At 39.1% G+C, this 21,293-nt stretch overlaps 1 protein-coding gene across 2 annotated transcripts in view; it reads right to left on the bottom strand.

The window, feature by feature from the left end:
• Positions 1-21,293, bottom strand: part of PDK3 (pyruvate dehydrogenase kinase 3) — a 74,443-nt gene that overhangs the window by 41,570 nt on the left and 11,580 nt on the right. For both annotated transcript variants that reach the window (XM_058291202.2, XM_071213236.1), the window contains exons 2-5: positions 11,050-11,191; positions 7,227-7,298; positions 2,718-2,902; positions 1,142-1,231 (exon numbers count right to left, since the gene is read on the bottom strand). In XM_058291202.2, coding sequence (XP_058147185.1) covers positions 1,142-1,231; positions 2,718-2,902; positions 7,227-7,298; positions 11,050-11,191 — 489 coding nt within the window. The remainder of the gene's footprint in view (positions 1-1,141; positions 1,232-2,717; positions 2,903-7,226; positions 7,299-11,049; positions 11,192-21,293) is intronic.

Below are 21,293 nucleotides of genomic sequence, written 5' to 3'. Positions count from 1 at the left end.
ATCTGGAGAAGGGGACAGATTGGGGATTGGAGGCTGCATAGAGTAACCATAATATTGGAGACAAATGAAGAAGTACAGGAACCTGGTGGATCACTTACAACTGGGAATAATTTCTGGAGATAGCATTTATCTTAGATGAATAATGAAGAACTACTGTTCAAATTCAAAGTGCCCAGGTACCAAGGACTTAGGGTCACAGGGCGCTATTCTACCCTGAGGCTACTGGAAAAATGTCTAGCTTGACGTCCAATAAACAGGGACGTCTGCATGCCAAGTACATTCTAAAACTAGGGATGCATATAAGAAAGAAGCTTAAATTCTACAAATATGCGAATTCAGCCTAATTTTATAATAAGGCGCCATGATCTCTGAAATTTCCAGGTAATAATGACAATCAAAACTTAGGCTCTAAATAATGATGTTTGTGACTAGCAGAGCTATTATATGGGTATGACAGTGGCTGAAAGGGAAAGTATCATGACACGTATATTACTAGAAGGAGAGCTAAAATAATGTAACAGGGGACTATATAACATAATGAAACCTCATGTAAAATATGAATATGGATGATATTGCATATATAAGACTGTTTTTACAAAATAAAAATACAAATAAACTAGAGAAAGGGAAACAGAATAGCAGCTATGTGTGGCAGGGGAAGCATGGAGAGACTGAGAGGTGATGAGTTTGGTTTGGTTTTTGTTTTTTTAGTATTATTACTTGAGTAATGAAAATGCTCAAAATAATTGAAGTGGTTCATGCATAACTATGTGATTATACTGAATACCACTGATTGTACATGTTGGATGGATTACTGCTGTATTAATATGTATCAATAAAATTGATTTGTTCAAAAAAACCTTAGGCATTCTTAAGCTAACAAATGTTCACTGTTTAAGATAGCACTACAAAAAAGTGCTCATCAATGAAGTAGAAACTCACATTTTGAGCATTACTAATTCTGCATCTTCCCCTGAATTACCTAGAAATAATGTTTCATATTTGGATCAAGTGGATTGGGACCAGAGGGGCCTGATGCATCAGCAGACAATGTAGCAACATAACCCTCTAGCCAAGCTGCCTCAAATAAACAACAATCCTATTTGAATTACAATCCATAACATTACCTTGGTCTCCTTACCTTTCACTACATCAGCCACATTACAAGTGGGATCAATACTCCCGATGTGTTTAGGATGAGCAGGATTAGGGTCACCACCAAACAGAAGTGCTAAACAAACACAAAAGAGAAGGGAGAGGATGAAAAAAATAGCAGGTTAGGTTGGTCAAGCAGAGGAATTAACAGCAGTTTATAAGTTTTGGGGTTTTTTTTTGGTTAGGAGTTGATAAGTTTTGAAAAATATTCTCGTATTTGTAAGAATGATTTTAGCATCTACAGTATTTTTAGAGCAATAGAATATATACAAATGATGGGAGATGAAGTGTAGACAACCCTTTCTCCCCCACCCAATGTTTGCCCACCTTCTCCATACTACTCCAGATATTGATTCCAACATTCACTAACTATTTAGATCATGCAGTCTGCACCATTTGGACAGGCCTGCAAAATGTTTTCACTATGACTTTTTCAAATGCCTCCATCATGGAGACTTTTTCAATGTAGTATGTACAGACAATATTTGTTCAAGTATTTTTATAATAAGCACATTCAAATAATTTCACAATACACAAGGTTTGCAAAGTTTTGTTCAGGAAAAAAAGCCAAAAGAAGCTTATTTTTAAACCAAGCAAAACTGTCAATAATGTAGACTCCATATAAGGAGAATGCCTATATAAAATAGGAAAATGTTAAATTATGAAAAATGGCAAATATGGGCATTAGGCCAATACATAAAGTTCCAAGCAATTAAGGAGAAGAAAAACAGAGGTGCATGAGCTTAACCTACCATCTAAAAACATGTATGTATATATGTATATACACATTTTTCAATCAGAGAGAAACTAGTTATTTAAGTAGTTTAGCTAAATAGTATTTAAGTTCTTTTGTAAATTCTCATACATTTCTATTTTCAAAAGGTGTACAATTAGAACAAATCCACATTTAATAGTTGCATAAAATTAATTTATCCAAATACATAAAATTAGTAAAATAAAGATGCTCTGTCCATTTTCCAACTCAGCAAATAGGTTGCATTAGACTCTAGACATGCTGATGCTTTTTCATGAAAATTATGAAATCAGTCAAAAAGACAGTGCTGATAATAAGCCAAAAAGTTTTTATTAGAGACTTTTTGTTGTGTTTTTATCTATCAGCCAAGAGAGTGAAATAAACTCTCAATATGGGATTATTGCCTAACAATCTCACTTAAACACCCTCTGATCATTGTATATGCAAATTCAATATTCTCAATATCAATGTTTTTTAAAGCCAACAAGGAGAGCAGTCTCAGAGACACAAGAAAGTATTCAGCGATAAACCCACAGCTGCAAGTCCCTCAGTAGAGGCTTAAAAAGGCAGGTAGTGGTTATGTCTCGTAATATAAGCATCACAACAGCCTTTCAAGGATTTCTTTTAACGAAGAATACTGACAAGTAGCTTGTAAATAGGTGGTATTTACTTAGGAAAAACTGAACTAGCAACGAAATTTCTACAGCCAAAAATGCAGGTCAGTAAATTAAAAGTGAAAGCAACAGGAAAACATTTGGGAGAAACTCCAGTTACCTTTTCTGAAATGCAAAACCCAAGCCCAACTTACTGTGCTGGTTAATAAGCATGCGGAAAGAAATGCGGTTGGTATAAAAGCGATCCAGAAAATACTGGATGTTACTGCTGATGAAAGGATCGAATCCATACTTCTCCTTATATTCAATCACTCCCTGAGCCATGGTAGGAACCACATCATTATGTCTATTTCTCACTTTGATCAGGACTTGCAGAAAGCTGTCGGGAGGGAAACAAAATACAGTCAGTCTATCTCATGCCCTCATGGACTGAAGCACAGATTTCCCAGCTCCATCCCCAGGACTATTTATCTGCGGGTATTTTTATGGGTAGAGACATCATTACCATTATATACTCATAAGAAACAAAAGCGTTACTCAAGTTTTTGCTTAGAATTTTCTTTCAATAGAAACACTTCTTTCAGAGATGCAAAAAGTAAAAGGTTCTAGTAAAGAAAAAAAATGCTCAAGTATCTTTTTAGGAATCCACTGATATTTTTGGATAAGTGATTGCAATGTAATGCAGACTCTATAAATGTTTGTTGAATAAATACTTGTAGAACATATCAATATTTCTTCTGACAACATGTGGACAATCCACAAAAATATCCGAAGATTTATTAATGGAGTCTCAAAGCAATAGCTTCCATGAGACTATCTATATACCCAAAATAATGTCAAAATTTTTAAAAGCAAAATTTTGAAATAAATTTCTCACAGCAATAAAATGTAGTGCTGAAATGTAGATAGAAGAAAGACAATTAAAACCAACTTATTCAGGAAGTGGACTTGGCCCAGTGGTTAGGGCGTCTGCCTACCACATGGGAGGTCCACGGTTCAAACCCCGGGCCTCCTTGACCTGCGTGAGGCTGGCCCATGCTCAGTGCTGATGCGCGCAAGGAGTGCCCTGCCATGCAGGGGTGTCCCCCGCGTAGGGGAGCCCCACGCGCAAGGAGTGCGCCCCATAAGAAGAGCCACCCAGCATGAAAGAAAGTGCAGCCTGCCCTAGAATGGCACCACACACACGGAGAGCTGACACAACAAGATGACGCAACAAAAAGAAACACAGATACCCGCTACCGCTGATAAGGAAAGAAGCGGTCACAGAAGAACATGCAGCAAATGGACACAGAGAGCAAACAGGGGGAGGGGGGGAAGAAAGGGGAGAGAAATAAATAAAACTTAAAAAAAAGCCCAACGTATTCAATTGTTCTGCTATATTAGTATAAAGATGCACAGAGAAAAACATTAAGAATGGCAACTAAGAATGGAAGGATAAGTCAATGGACCCAAATAAAAAGGTGAGTATGTGTGTATAAAAAAATAAGAATGAGCATATTGATAAAGTGACATTTCAAGTCAGTAGAAAAATAAATCAATTGGGATAGCTGGCTAACAAATTAAGTCACTTCCTAATTTCAAACCAAAAAAATGTATTAGCATGTAAAAGAGTAAAACCATGTGAATAAGTATATAACCTCGGCGTAAGGAAGGCTGTTCTAAGCTAAATACCTGAGATAGAAACAACCATGAAGAAATAAATGACATGGTTATCTCAAATTTCATCAGTTCTGTTGGCACACACATTAGAAATAAAGTCAAAAAGTGTAAACTGGGGGAAGCGGATTTGGCTCAACTGATAGAGCGTCCGCCTACTACATGGGAGGTCCGCGGTTCAAACCCCGGGCCTCCTGACCTGCATGGTGAGCTGGCCCATGCGCAGTACTGATGCAAGGAGTGCCCTGCCACGCAGGGGTGTCCCCTGCATAGGGGAGCTCCACGCACGAGGAGTGTGCCCCGTAAGGAGAGCCACCCAGCGTGAAAGAAAGTGAAGCCTGCCCAGGGATGGTGCCGCACACACGGAGAGCTGACACAACAAGATGACGCAACAAAAAGAAGCACAGATTCCTGGTGCCACTGACAAGAATACAGGCAGACGCAGACAGCGTGGGGGGGGGGGGAGGGGAGGAAGGGGAGAGAAATACATAAAAAATAAATCTTTAAAAAAGAAAGTGTAAACTGGGAAAAATATATCTAAGCAAAGAATCTGATGATAATGAAAAACTGGCCAAAGAGGAAACAGAAGCGCCAATAACTTCACCCTCACAATAATAAAAGAAACACAAATTAAAACAAGATACTATTTCCCATTAGACTGGCAAGGAATAACCACTGTCAGCTACAGCTACAGTATGGAAAAATGAACACTCACACACTCTGCTGGTGGAAGCCTGACTCATGCATTTCTGGGGGCAATTTAGCAACATGTATCAAAAGCCTGAAGAACATAATTCTGCTTTCAGGAATTAATTCTAGGAAAATAATGGGCCAAGGTGACCAGACATACTTAAAAGTTATTCTTCAGAGCAGTGTTTGTAGTAGCAAGAAAACTACCAACCATTTCAAAGTCCAACAATAGAGAGTCAAATTGCATGACCTATCCATAAATGCGCAATTATGAGACTACTACTAATGGTGTAGATCTAGAATTTAGATACTTTTTTTGTAAAAATATTTCATACATATATATATGTATGTATATATATATATATATATATTAAAAATACATGCCTAAGGAAAAATATGGATGGAAGGAAAATGTTAACATTGGTTGTCCCCCTGGTGGTGAAAATTTGGAGTGACTTTCTTCATACTTATCTAAATAGTTGCTTTTCTCAATGATGAATTATTCTTTCTGTAACATACATACATACATAGTAAAGATGAATAAATCAACTCTGAAATGAGAAGGCCATACTTATTCACAAGAAATTTTGTAATAGAAAATTTGTCCTTTATATAATATTCATAAATTCAATATTATTAAGGTGAAACCATTTATTATAGTAGAGAAGTGCCTCAACTATCTGAAGGGAGGGGGTTTGTCTTCAATGGCTCAATTCTCAGAATACTTCCCAGTCTTCTGGGGCTCTTCTAAACTTTATCATTGTAAACATGGTTGTTCTCTAGGCTATTTTCACTTTAATAAACTGAATTCACTGATGGGGACTCCTATATAATCTATCACTGAACAGAAAAGGCAATTATTCACTCACCTTTCACTCCAAAGAAGAGCATTGGGCTTTTCAAATCACAACTATCTTGCTGGCTGTGTGAATCTGGGCAAGTTACCTAGCATCACTGAGTGAGAGCTAGTGTATCTATCATACACTAGAGTCAGCACCTGACAGCTTACAAAGCAGGTTCATGTTCATTCATCTCATCTAATTTATAACCTGTTCCACAAATTGACACAGGACTGAAGAAAAACAACAGAAATGTAATATTGCATACTTCCGACAAATCTTTATCTATGAAATCTATAAAATTTGGAGCTACAGAGGCCAGTACTAACTTACAGAATTTCATCAAAACCAACTGTCACCAGCTAATGACTTTTGAGAAAACAAAGTTCCTGGACTCAACCCATTTAATACCTTAATACAATAGCAGTGGCTTATCAAGGAAAATACTGCATCTGAGGCTCTAACCCATTGCTTCCTTTCAACATTTCACAGATTCATTAAAAAAAACAACCCACCTAACGTAGTATAAAACATGTCAGGGTATTTCTCCTTTCCTTATTTTAATTTGCAACTAAACTTAAGCTAGCCACTCCGAGCGCAAACCAGCAGTGGGGTACATTGTAAAGAGCAATGCACTAGGGAAAAGAAAACATGATTAATAGATCCAGCTCTGCTAGTAACTGATTTTACAATCTTGGGCAAGTCACTTCACATCTCTGACCTCAACTTCCTCATCTGTAAACTGACAGGGCTGAGTTAAAGGCCCCCTAAGGCCGTTTGGATAACATGTTGTTTCTCTACTTCTGTTTATGTAACACCTGTATGTGAGGTATTCATTCTCGCAACTGTATGGACTAGGAAAGAAATTCCTCAGCAAAACAGGACTGCCAAATGCATCCACACATGCAAACGTGAAACCAGAGGAAATTACTTTGAAGGGAGATACTGAATTTTTTCTTGGGGGAGAAAACACTGTCAGAGCTAGGGTGAGTGATTCTTGGCTAAACGAAAATAAAAACCAGAAATAGTTTCTATCAGCATTAGAACTTAGCAGTCTTTGTACATAACAGCAGCAACAGAATTCAAGTTGTTATATTAAAAGTACACTGCTTTTTCAAAATGAAGCCATTACAGTTTCTGAGTGCAAACATAACATCCCATTGAAATAAATTTTTTAAAAAGTTGTAAAGGATTGAGTAGGTAAATTCAGGCTTATACCAAGGATACTACATTCTTAAAACTACCACTAGGTGGAACATTTACTGCAATATTTATAGTGAGCGCCAGGTTCATCTTGAAATCATGGAGCATAATTCCAACTGTCATTATTCCTTTCGTACTATGTTAAATTCTTAACCTCAAATTTTAAAAAGTGCAATATTGAGTTATTACCCAAAAAGAAATTAATTCTTTTGCCGGAATTGTATTTCTTGGTTCCTAATGACATGAGTTCCATTTATCAAAACTTGTTTTAACTATGTATTTTTACCTTCAGGTAAGTTTTGGAACTATACTTACTTATCTAAAACCTGCTGATCTTCTGGGCTCTTATTTTCATATTCTAAAAGTTCAAGGAAGCTCTGCATATACCTAAAAAAAGAACAGTTAATGTGTTAGTTACCCACTCAGTATCCATTCTTCTTTTACCTCTTTCTAAGAGTACCCCAAATTTTCACCCAGGTATCCAATCCATGCCCAGTTCTAACTCAACCCAAGTGCACTAGGGGAAGCTGATACCACAACTGCTCCTGGGCAGCTTGGTTTCTCTATGGGTTATCTCATATCTCTTACCACTAATTATCCAACAGTCCAGTCTAAGCCTCTCACTGCATCTTATCCCCGTGAACACAGGGACTGGTTCGGGAATGGGCTTATGCATTAATTTGGGTCAGTAAAATAAGAGGGAAGACTTGTTGGAGGTCTCTGGGAGACAAATCAACTTGCTTTGCACAGCGTGCTATGTTGATGTGAAGTCTGGAACTGCTGCAGCTCTACTGCCACCAGGAAGAAATCCAGCCTTAAAATAAAGCCGACACCATGGAAAGCAGAGCCTTAACAATCTCACTAATCTCTGACTCAAACCAACACTGAAAGCTCACCCATGACTGGACCTTAGAGCTATACAAGCCAATTTATTGTTTAAACCAGGTTTTGCTGTAATTTCTGCTACTTGCAATCAAATACAACCTGATATAGCAAATGTACAGTTTGATTACCAAAAAAGTACAGGAAAACTTTAAGAAGTACATGTGTGACATTGAAGTGGACTCTAAGAACTTAGAAACTAGAAAAAAAGAAGATTCCTTCTCAGAGTTAAACTAATTTCATTACATTTAATGGAGGAGAAAAATGCCTCTTAGGCCCTCAGAAACAGCCTCTGGATTAAGACTAGCTACACATCTCAGTCAGAACCAGTACAAGAAATACTGTGTGCAACATGAAGATCTGGAGAACACAGAAAAATAGGATTCAGAGAGGCGCAAATTATAGCAGCTACATCCAGACAGGACTCTTGCTGAATGTGGTGAGGATTCAGATATTCCCATTACTTAGAGGTGTAGGCCTTAACATGTCCTGAAAAAATTATCCCTTTATTCTAATTAGTCTAACAATCAGTTACAGCTAACCCCATTATCTAGCTTCGGACAAAGGAGGAGGGCACTCTAGTAACTAAAAATGACTGTTACTCATAAAGATACATAAACAGAATGTCATTCTTTTAAGCAGCCCCACATGAACTGTGTGACAATGCATTTGGTACTAAAATATGCTCATCCTTGGGTATATTTTTAAAAATGTCTCTGGACATAAAAGTCTATGGATTAGATATCATTAAAATCATCAGGTTGGGTGGCGGACTTGGCCCAGTGGGTAGGGCGTCCATCTACCACATGGGAGGTCCGCAGTTCAAACCCCGGGCCTCCTTGACCCGTGTGGAGCTGGCCCATGCGCAGTGCTGATGCGCGCAAGGAGTGCCCTGCCATGCAGGGGTGTCCCCAGTAGGGGAGCCCCACGTGCAAGGAGTGTGCCCTGTAAGGAGAGCCGCCCAGTGAGAAAGAAAGTGCAGCCTGCCCAGTAATGGTGCCGCACACACGGAGAGCTGACACAACAAGATGACGCAACAAGAAAAAACACAGATTCCTGTGCTGCTGACAACAATAGAAGCAGACAAAGAAGAAGACACAGCAAATAGACACAGAGAACAGACAACCGGGGTGGGGGAGGAAGGGGAGAGAAATAAATCAGTCAATCAATCTTCAAAAAAATAATCATCAGGTAAAAACCGCTCTCCGATGCTAAAGTCAGCCAATCCCCTGGTGATGCCCTCTGTCCGGCCACACACAGGCAAAATTTTAGTAAGGCATCCCACCCCTTTCAGGAATGGTCCTTTCTGAACAGGATAATTCACTTACAGTTTAAAGAGCAAATTCATTCAAAGTTTAAAGAGCAAAGTCATAAGGAGAGAGGAGTCAAAGACTATGCTGAGGTGCCTAGCCTGAAAGTCAAGAGAACAAGGAGAGCACATTCTGACTGAGGGGAGAGAGGTAGGATTCACAGCCTGTTTTTACATAAGACCCACTTTAAAAAAGAAAAGGAGATGGCAACTAAATGCAATGTATGATCCTGTACTGGATCCTAAATCAGGGGTGGGGGAGACTGCTGAAAAGTTAGTATAATGAGAGTAAGTTCTACATGTTAGAAGATACTACTGTGTCAATGTTAAAATTCCTAAATTTGATAATCACACTGTGGTTATCTAAAAATTGTTCTAAGGAAATACATACTAAGGTATTTAGTGGCAAAGGGACATGATGTCTACCATTAACCCAAATGGTTCACAGAGAAAAAACTATATATATATATTAGGTATGCGGATGGGTAGACTGACAGAGAGACAGAGAAAGAGAGAGAATATGACAGAGCAAATGTTAACAATTAATGAATCTGGGTGAAGGTATACAGGAATTCCTTCTACTAGTCTTACAACCCTTCTGTTAAGTATGAAATTATTTCTAAATAAAATGTTTTAAAAAAAGAAAAGGAAGAAATGACATGCCTATGTTTAGAATGGATATGGAAGAGGAATGAATGGTGAGGAGAGGAAGAATTGTTGACACAGTAATCTGAGTCTATGCTTTGGCAGTAAATCACTTTAATGCCCTAAAGTAACCTGTGCACCCTTTATCAGCAAAAGTTAATATCCAACTGTCACTGCTGCCAGAACCAGGAGACCTGAAAGTCATCTAGCTTACCTAGAATCCTCACCGCAGCGTCCCCCTCATAGTGATTATATACTTCCTGCTAGAAAACCTCTAATGATGGTCTTGAAGCAATGAAGAAGTCTCATGCAACAAGTACTCCTTCTGAAACAAGCCATTAGTTCAGGGTAGAGTATAACTGGCTATAATATCAAAGTCACAGTCACTGGCCGTCTGCTCCTCCTGGCCTCTAAGGAGCAGATTAATAGTTCCATTCTCCTTACATTTGTTCACATTGTTCCCTTCCCCTCAGCTGCTCTCCCTCCCTGTCAACTCTACCTGTCAAACTCCTTGACTCCAGAGCCACATCTCATTACCTCAGTGTCCTCCACAGTCTTCTACCTTGCATTTACACTACAGAGTAGACATGCAAAGGTTTCTCGAATACATGCAAATCCTTCTCTAAAAATGCCCGGGCAGGCTGTCAGCTCTTACATCCTGCCACTCACTGCCCTCACCCTGTTCACCTAGTGCATAGTTTAGTCACAAATTCAACTTTCCCAATTAAATAAAGTATGCTTTAAGCATCAGAGCCATCTACAATTGATTTATCTTTACGTTACATTCTGTTAAGATTTTTCATACTTTTAATAGGACAAATGAAACACATCAGGTAGCTGATTTCCCCCCCAAACTGAGCTCCCCTTTTAAGTGACTTACTTAATTTGTTTTAAAAGAGATACTGCCTTCAAGGAACTTCTTTAAAAGGAAAACAAAAGGAGCAAGACTAGGACTTATGAAAAGTGGCCAACTTCCTCCTATTGAAAGCACTGCTGTTCCTTTATATTTTTCTCTACTTTCCCATTTCTTAAATAATGAACATAAATCACATTTAACCAGGAAAGTGAAATGTGAAGTCAAGAAAGTATCGGGTAGAATCTGGAAATACTTTCATCAAAACAATTTTAAACTCAACAGTCCGCAATAAAAGCAGCAACTCTTAATTGCCTGAAAAAACCCAGCTATGCTGAATGACTCATTGCCAGTCACACAGTACATGTACTCATATGAAGAACAATCCCAACGCTAAATGTTCAGAGCATTTGTAGGAAGTCCCATTTTAAGCCACAGTATTTACGTACCAACTTTGAACTAATCCCACTGAAGGACGGTTAAGCAAGTTATCTGGCAGAAGATTCACTTCTCTCATTGTGTTAGCCAGTCGCACAGGAAGCTCCTTTCGTAGAAACATATACGATGTTTTCTCACATGCATTATCTCTCCCTGTTAAGAGATGAAAAATGTTCTGTGATTTTATAATCTAACACACGGATTAATGAGGGGCTCTCATGGTAGCATAGTTACTGGTTAAGCTGAGAAAAATAATCCTGCAGTTTCTAGTTAAATTTTTATCCTCTGAAATAACAAGTTTAAGAAAATAATTTAATTAGAACTGAAAAAGAACATTTATTTCAAGAGGCAACCTTGAAAGCCTTTTTAAAAAACCACAAATACATTCCTAATGATACCAGCAGAACATAAAAGTGACCTAGGATTCCATCTGAATTTGTTTTCAAATAAACACTGTGGGGGAACTGCCAAGCACAAAAGTACTAGTACATGTAAGTCCACTCCTGTTCCTAGGGGTTCCCTGAAGGCAACAGATCCATTCATTCCACACGAATTCACCTACCGTGTGCCAACTGTTTCCTAAGATTTCCTTCCAATGTGTTTCTTCAAGGACCACAGCTCTACCACCCTGGGAAGTAGCCACAGACCATCTGACTCCAAGGCAGGGGGTCTGACCAAGACACAGGACTTGGATGTGTCAGAAAAACCAGCTCATGGGAACGCTCAGAAGCGGAGAGATCTACTCTTAAGGAAGAGATCAGGGAGTCTCCTGGAAGTTGCCCTGAGCTGGTTGTGCATAAAGTTTACGTAAACAGGACACAGTGAGAGTAAAGGTACTCGGCCACCTGAAAGGGGAAACCCAAGGCCCTTCCTTTGCTACCAGGTGGCCAGAGTAGTTCTACGATTGGTCTTCCCAACTCCCAGTCCAGCTGTAAACCTGATGATGGTTGGGGGATGAGGGACATGAAAGAAAGGACATGAGCTTCGGGGACAGAAATGTGTTCCGGTCCCATCTTCTCCATTTTAGGGCCCTGAAACTTTTGGTAAGCTTCTTAACCTCTCTGAGTCTCGGTAGTCTTATCTGTAAAATGGGAATGACGCTTTAAATAAAATGTGAAAACCTATGTGGAGCCCCGCACAGAGCACTGTTCAATAAATATTAGTTCTTCTGCCCTCAGTGATACTTATGGGTCCATCCCATCTCCCTCACACTTAAAAGACCTTGCTGATGCTCCATAGTTCCTGGAGGTTGCTCTCAAATGGGCAACATGGGCTCAGAAAGGGGGAAGCAGAGCTCATCTAACGATTTTCTCCTCCACAATCTCCTTATTCTTCCACATGTGATAAAGTCAGCAAATCAGAGATTGAGAAATAAGTCAGATTTTCTAACACTTCCAGCCAAGTTCTGATTTATTCCTTTCCTCTCTCCCCTGAACAAGACTGGAAATAAAGGCACTCACTCTTGAAATGTATCTGTAGAACCTTTCTTGGTCACACGGCCCTGTCTCCTCCTCTCCATTTTTAAAAGAGTTAGACTAAAAAAGTAGTATCTTAAACAATCCAACGCTTGTTTCCTTCATTCTAAGTGAGTACACTGAAGGCCTTCAGTAAATCTTTAACTAATTGATGATCCTTAGACGCTTAGCATTTTCACATGATGAATACTTTAATCCACGGAACACCCATTTCATTCCATATAAGGGGAGGTGGAATACCCCAGCAAAGTCTTTTAAGCCTCTGCTCTATACACACTCATTTGGTCTTAGACTATTAACATTTAAAATAACAGCGGTTATTTTACTTCAGATAATATATACTATCCCTAAAAGGTTCTGTATACATATTTTTATAGATGAGATCATTTTAAATGCACTAAAATTGCTGATATTTAAAAAGAATCTCATAGTGACTCTCATGATAAAATGAAGGACCTATTATCTAATTTAAATTGTAAATCTAGATTTTCACATACCAGGGGAAATACTTTGCATCCTGGTTAAATATAATTGTTTTAAAAAGCACAAAAGAAATGCTAAGGTTGTCATGGAATCGAGAAGAAGAGGAAGAACACTGTGGCTCTGAATATGAACTAGGAGTGTCAGTATGAACTTGTGACTTTAAAAACTTATCTGAGGGGAAACGGACTTGGCCCAGTGGTTAGGGCATCCATCTACCACATGGGAGGTCCGCGGTTCAAACCCCAGGCCTCCTTGACCCGTGTGGAGCTGGCCCATGCCCAGTGCTGATGCGCACAAGGAGTGCCCTGCCACGCAGGGGTGTCCCCCGCGTAGGGGAGCCCCAAGCGCAAGGAGTGCACCCCATAAGGAGAGCCGCGGAATGGCGCCGCCCACACTTCCAGTGCTGCTGAGGACAACAGAAGCGGACAAAGAAACAAGACGCAGCAAATAGACACAGAGAACAGACAACCGGGGGAGGGGGGAGATTAAATAAATAAATAAATCTTTAAAAAAAAAAACTTATCTGAGTTTGGGGGAGTGAAAGTTTACCTGTTTACATTTTCAAGTCAAGAGCACATCAGAAGGAGCAAACTAAAGCCCAGGGATAGGGTGAAGAGGGAGAAGCATGAGGAGTGACAGCAAAGGGCTGGATGGTTTCCAAACATGATGATTTTCAGATTTGGGAAGGTAAAAAGGTATATATATACATCATACGTTGTACAATAGGGCATACTATAAAGACATTAGTATATCAGTAGTAAGTATATGAATATTTACACTGAGTGAGATAAAGACTAGCCTCAAGTCAGTTCAGGTCAGGTTTTGCCATGCAATGAGTTCTGGTACCAACCTAATGAAAAAACATTCAATATTTACAGCTTTCTGGACATCAGTTCAGATAAAGGTTTGTGGTTCTGTAGGGCAGTAATGACAAGGTCTGGTGGTAGAATAAAGACACACTTAGGTTTGAATCTTGACTCAAGCACAAGCTTTATGAACTTGGGCACTTTTTTAAAAAAACACTTCTAAGTCTCAGTGTAACCATCGATAAAATAATAACAATAGTACTTATTTTATAGATTGTTGTGAGGATTAAAACAGGCTTAACATTTGACATTGACAAGTTCTTAAAACTTGGAAGGGCTCATTAAATAGCTATCCTTAATAATGAAGACAGTGACAAAGCAGAACAGTCTGAGGCCATGCGGTACAAACAAGATGAAATGGTATGACGTTGGTAAGCCTTGAGAGCACGACCGCATTCTAGCTCCGCAGTGTCTGTGCTCATGTGATGATTCTACACAATTAAAAAAGGATTAAAGTATGTTCTCTGTTCCTCTCCTCAATATTTTAAAGTAAAAAGTCGTCTTGACACATATTGGTAACTCTGCACCATCTGGAAAACACAACTACTAGGCATGACTTCAGATAGCCAAGGCCAATTTTAGGAAGCATTTTATTCTAGCCTTCTTGGAGTAGCAGCCTTTTATAAACTAGTGTGGAAAAGTATTTTATCTGTCTCCATATTCCCAATGCACACATTACAGTGCCTCACATATGGTAGCTTCTCAATTATTTATTGGAAGAAGAGATAATGCTTTCAGAAGTTTGTATTTTTTTAAAAAAGAGTAGCTGGAAAATCTTTTTTTCTTCTTCTTCTTTTTTCTTTTTGGTCTCCTATATTCTAATTTAGCTTTAGGGGCAAATTCTTTATATTCAGATACCTTAATTATATACCAGCTTAAAAGGGAGATAAGCCTTTTTTAGTTAATTAATGAACCTAAAAATAAATACAAAAGGCCTGATTTTTTTTAAACCTTTCTGTGGCTTGCTTCATTTCTTATAATTAAAAAAAATTTTACCCGATGCACTAATGTTGGATAGTCAGTTTAAATCAAAAGGGCTTTATGTACTACTTGAGCTCAGGTTCTAATATTTCTAAAGTAAATTTACCAAAGAAAATTCTTTTGGTTTTAATGGAATGTTTTTTCAAAAGGGTTCTGGTTTTATAAGTCGTCTGGCATACTGAGTATTTTCCAGGTATATTTTCCAGTTATTTCACATCTTTTTAAAAAACACTTAGTTGGTTTTTCTGCATTCCTTAACTTTTATTTTCTATTTTTATTCTGCATTTCTCTACTTCACCTTATTCAAATTTACAACTAATGTTTTCTTGAGTACCAGTTCAAAACATGACCAAGAGAGAACAGGTAAAGGGGCTTGGAAAATACTGACTTAATCAATGCAACTTAGTCACTGACTTAAATATACTCATGTATTTCTTCAATTTTTCTTCCTTATTTAATAATCCATTATTCTCTTCTGTTTTCTCTTTGTTTTATACTTTACTCTTTCACTGGAAAGTTGAAGACAATTACTACATTTGTAAAAGGTATGATTTGCTTTGTCTAGAAGACACAGGATGTCCCTAAGACACAGTATGATAGACACAGAAATACAAATGACTTTCAATTTAATGCAGCCCTCCCTATGGTGGGACTATGAGATGGCCACTGGTAAGAAGCATTTGTCTAACCTTCTGGGAACAAGAGTACACAGATTTGTGATCCTTTATACCTAGTTTCCATGGTGACCTGTATTTCTTTAATCCTCTTTTTGGCTAATTTACAGGAAGCAGAAAAAAAGAAATTATTTTTTCAGCTAACGACATCACCTGTTAACAAGTATCTTATAATTAGAGGGTTGAGGACATATTTTGTACTCTTTCCATCAATAAAGACAATGCCCCTAAAATGTCAAGTCATCTTTGTGGGATTACTTGAAGGCTATCTTTGTCCACATCTTACAGCATTAGCACTTGGTGGGGGGGTCATTTGGGGGTGGCAATAATGGGATCAAGGAATAGAAAAGGAGAGCAATAAATGGAAAAATTACCAGTAAGGCACCCGAAGTCCAAAGAATAATCAACTCATCCTAATAATGCTGTTTTCTAAATACTGTCAATGTTTATCTTTGTGATGTATTTTTCCCATTAATGATGTTAGATGGGCAAAATATTAAAACTGAGAAAATAATATTTTAGGGGCAGCACTTTGACTCTGTTCCTCCGGTTCTATCTGTAAAATTTCAGTCTTTTGAAAACACTGAATTTTAGAATCATAAGTAATTAATTATTGGATTTGCCAGGGCTAAACAATGACTAATTGAATAGTCCTTCAAAAGAAACAGCCTCAAGTTTGAATATGGAGCTGCCAAATCATTGTGAATGCCCTTCAAAAGAATCCCTTATTTTTTTATCTTTATTAATATTTTCAAAACGTTTTACTTCATGTCCAGAAGTAGTATTTCACTGCCTGAAAAGCTTGACAGTTTTACTTAGGGAAAACTTATTACTAAATTTAAAAAGAGATCAAAATAGGTAGTAGATTTTGTGTCTGCCACACTTGGGGCTGATTCTCTACTCTAGGCCAGACCATGATTTGGTTATTATAATAGTAACCCAGAAATTTCAGAGCCAAAGAGCCAAAGACTGGGGATTTCACATATACTTTAGTCCCTATCAAATTCAATGCCCCAATAAGGTCCAGATGTTATGCTATTTCTTTTAGCCCAATGCCTCTTTTATGCTCACAGAGGCTGTGGGGCAGGAAGTCAGACAGGACACAGGAGTGATGGTTTGCCTGGGACCTTAGCTGGGAAAACTTGAAGGCTGGGGGTGGGGGCAGTGACTAGAATGGGGCTAGAGTGATCTGAAGGGTCCTTCACTCACATGTCAGTGTGAGTCACATGACACTTAGGCCGGGATTACTCGACAAGCAGGAGCACCTTTGGGTGGCCTCACCATGGGCTTGGCTTCCTCACAGCATGGCAGCCGCTGGCTAGGTAGAGCCTTACATGGCTTCGGTAATCAAAGTGGAAGCCAAGTGGCCTTTGATGACCTAGCCTCCGAAGTCATACAGCTAGCCCAGTTCAGCCACACTCAATTGGTTGAAGTAGTCCCAGTCTGCACAGACTCGAGGGGAAGGAAATTAGACTCCTTGTCTTGATGGAGAAGGGGCAAGGTCACACTGTAGAAAAGTAGTGTCATGCCCATCTTTGGCAAACGCTATCTGTTGTGAAATGCTAATAACAAGTTGATTTATTTCTCCTCTTTTATTTTAAAGCACTCTCTTCTATTCCCCGAATTTGTTTCCTCTGGCGTTGTTCTTTGTCCATTTATTTATCTTAGTCTGTCTCTTTCTTGATGTAGGCTTTCCTTAGATGTCTGGTGATCCTTGGTCAGTCAAGTTTAAAAGTAAGACTGACTGGGAGCTCTATGGGGCTTCAGGAGGAGTGAGCACCCCAGATAACTGCTTGTAAGGATTTTTTTCTGTGGGGTCCTAACACCACAACAGCTTCCCTGATTCTCCTTAAATATTTTATTCAGTGTCTTTGGGGAAGAACCTTTTTATCTAAGGATAAATGCCTGCCTACTAAAGTTCTGATGATCAGGATGGAGGGTGACCTTCAGTTTGTAGACTTCCAGGTAATTCTTCCGTTTTCACCCAGCTAACCCTATCTGTTATTCCTGCCTTCTGTCTACATACTTCAGTACTGAGACACAAGCCCTCCTGGACTCTGCTGTACCCAACAGCAGCCTTCTTAGCCATGGTGCCTCCTGAAGTGTGTTCTAGACCTGTACTGTCCAATACAGGAGTTGTTAGGGAAAAATCTAAATATTTGATTTTATAATTATACCAGTGACAAATTCCCCAAGCCAAGATAACTGTACCGTGGTTAGCAGGAGAATGCTCTTAGGCTTAGTACATCCACAGGTATCTAGGGGTAAAGAGGCATGATGTCTGCAACTTATTCTCAAATGGTTCAGCAAAAAGCATGTGGGACAGTAAGGGAGAACAGAAGGGAGGGAGGGAGGGAGGAAGAAAGGGAGGGAGGAATGGAGAGAGAATGAACAAAGGATGGGGGGAGTGAGAAAGCAAATATGGCAAAGTAAAAGGTGAATCTAGGTACATGGTACACATGGGTGCTCAGGGTATTATTTTTGTAACTTTTCTTAAGCCAATGCAAGTTGCAAGTAGATGTCATAGTAGGCCCAGAGTGCCCTGTGCTTGGGCAACCTCTCTGCTGCTGCCCCAACTACTGAGTTCTATGTCTGAGATTCCTCAGATAATTGAAGATTCCATCAGCACAACCTCTGGCATAGTGTAGGTAGTGAATAAATATTTTCTGATTTGAACTGAAAATTAAAATACCTAGTAAGTTTAAATATAAACTGACACTAACAAATAAAACACAGGGGTTCAAGATAACATTTCTTGGTAAAGATAAATTCCTCTCTTCATTCTACATATTTGGTTAAGAATAGCCAAATCCTTAAACTTGGGGAAGAGCCAAAAGCTAGGTAGAAAGGAGAAAATAAAGTGGCAGTAGCAGTCAACATGGTGTGCTGGGCCAGAGAAAACATCTTCAGAACTTACATCACAAAGAGAGCTTTGACCAGTCAGATCATGTGCATAACAATCGTTGCCTAAGTCACCAAGCAGATCCATACCAACCTAACTCCAGCCGGGGTTTAGGATCTAATCCTAATGGTAGGCTGGTGAGAAACAGGATGCCTTGTTGTCATGGAAGCAGGAATAGTTAAGTAAAGGTCACGCTGCACCCATCTTCGAGGTTAATTGAGGCAAAATGTTTAGTTAGCCATTAAAGTGAATGGAGTTCAAAGCCAGTCATGCTCAAAAAGTACAAATGAGCTGAAAGTGCTATGTTTCTTGAAAAATGACCAGTTCATATGGCTGAGACCTTAGGCCGACAGACTTTAAGCTAATTAACATTCAAGGATAAGAGCTCCCTACCCAGCTGTTCTTAGCAGAAAGCTGATTTCATCCAGGAAATGCTGTGTCAATAACTTTTCACAATAAAAGCATAACCGACATTTACTGAGCACCTAATACATGCTATGCATTGTGCTGAACTTTCCCAGTTTCATCATTGCAATGACCCTATGATCAGATGCTATCATCTCTATTTTACAGATATGGACACTGAAGCATGGTGGGCTTAAGTACCAGAAGTTAAGGCTTGAGCACCAGTCTGTACTGTTTCTCATATTCCTAGAGACAATAGACAGACTAACAAGGGGTGGTCCTCAGAATAAGGATAATCTAATATTTCACTACATAGTCATCTAAGATAAGTTTTCTTTCACCATCTCAGAGTTAGATAAGCTCTAGACATAAAAGACTACCCTTATTTCTATGTAAGTAAATGGAATAGGGGTATAAACCTGATAGTTCCAAAATTATAGGATTGGACTGTATTTGCTATGAAGAGTTGCATTAGGGGCAATGGTATATTATGTTGAACTGAAAAGAGCATAGGTTTTAGAGCTCAGTCTACCTGAATTTTAATCAAGGTTTTGCCCCTAACTTTGTTTAGGCAAGATACTTAAACTTTAATGTAAGCATCAGCTTCTTCATCCAAGAAATGGAAGCATCTACTTCACCTGGACATTGTAAGAATTACAGCTAAATCTTCCTACTACTCTGCCTGGTATGCAAATGTAAGTTCCCTTCACCTTGGAGAAAGAAGAGTTTCTGGTTCACTTTGGAAGAGGCAGCCAAGTTGTTATGTCAACAACTAGCTGATGGTTTGGTCAGTCTCTTCATTACTCAGGACCTCTACTTTCTCTTGTGTAAAACTGGGGAGGCTGGACAGATGATTTCTAAATTCAGGTTCCCACTAAATGAATCTGAGAGGGTAAATTTTGGTTTGTGTCTCTAAACTTCAGTTAAGCATCCTACACCAACCCTGCCTGATAATATAGGTTTTCTGGGGCAATTCTGAAGAGTGCTGCTAGGAGTAAAGAGCCAAGGAAAGAGCATACACATGTACATTTGTTCTTCTATCTGTACTGTCTATCCAGAAAGTCTCTGAAGACACTTTGCAAAAAGGACAATTGGATTAACACCTCATGTGCGCCCAGAAACCACCTTAAAGAAACCTCATCTATCACAAAACCTTTAAGGGAGAGGTAGGGACAGCAGGAGAGCCAGCCACAAACTCACGGGATTCAAAAATTTTGACTAGCGTATATGCCTTTATGCATTTGTCCTAGCTTCTCGTTTACCTATAAGCTCCTCGAAGGCAACACCTATTTCCTGGCAATTTCCTAGGGCTCTTTGGTTTCCACTTCATTCCAAACCCAAAACATTCAACCAATGTTGAGGGACTCCTAAACTCTTGTTACCTTCAGCATTTCACAGACTTTATTCCCTAAAGTGATTCATCTCTCTTGGGCTTGGGCAACTAATTTGCCGGATCAAACACTGTGGTTCTTAACTCTGGAAGCACATTACAATCACCCAGATGACTGAAAAAAAAAATACCAGTGCCTAGACTCCACCCCAGAGATGGATTCAACTGGTTTACACGAGATACAGGCATCACTAGTTTTAGGAGATCTCCACAGGATTCTCATCTCATGAGCAGGCAGGACTGAGAACCAGTGACTAACATCTAATCATGGACAATTCAATGGGAAAAAAAATCAAAGTATTCCTCAGGTTCAGACAGTAGCTATTAAGCACACACAACTTTTCTATTTACCCATCTATTTTCAGTCTCTATTTTCACATTTGAGCTTTGTTCCAGCCTCAGGAAACTGGCCACGAACATTGTCATGGCCTATAAGAGATTTTTTAGCATTATCTACTACCCTTTTCCCCTTTCTTAGATGCTCCTAAATAGGGAAGATAAAAACTGCTGAACAAACTCATGAAGGAAATGATTGTACTTCAGGATGTGGTAACTCTTGACAAGCAATGACAGTGCACTTGTCAATCCTTGCCTCCAGTTTGTTTTGTTCATGCAATACACCCAATCCTTTACCTATTTTCTCACCTATTGACTGGGGTTCTAAGAAGACACAGGTGGTCAGAAACCTCGTCCTACCGCCTACTATATATGTGGGTAATTTCCTTACCTGCTTTAAATCTGTTCCCTAATTTGTAAAGCGGACATGACTTTTGTGACAATTAAACGATACCATCTTATACCAAGTGCAGGTAAGTACTCAGAAAATAGCTAGCTCATTCAACTGAATCTTTTTCAGTTTCCATATACAGTCCACTTTAATTTCTTTCTTGAACAGCTTTACTGAAGCTAAGCTCAGGTGAAAGAAGCTGGAATATGAGTTCGTAGGCCAGAGATGAGATGGCAGAGAATGTGCAAAGAACATGAAGCACAAGAAGGAGTGCCCGTGTACAAGGGGCAGTTTCTAGAGAACGGGAGGCTCACTGAGAGCCAAGCAGCTTCCTCCCAGAGGAGTTTGTCAC

This window comes from Dasypus novemcinctus, chromosome X (genome assembly GCF_030445035.2).
Source record: "Dasypus novemcinctus isolate mDasNov1 chromosome X, mDasNov1.1.hap2, whole genome shotgun sequence".
Lineage (NCBI taxonomy): Eukaryota > Metazoa > Chordata > Mammalia > Cingulata > Dasypodidae > Dasypus > Dasypus novemcinctus.
Note: the sequence above shows the minus strand (reverse complement) of the source record. Positions and strands in the feature narration are given on the sequence as shown.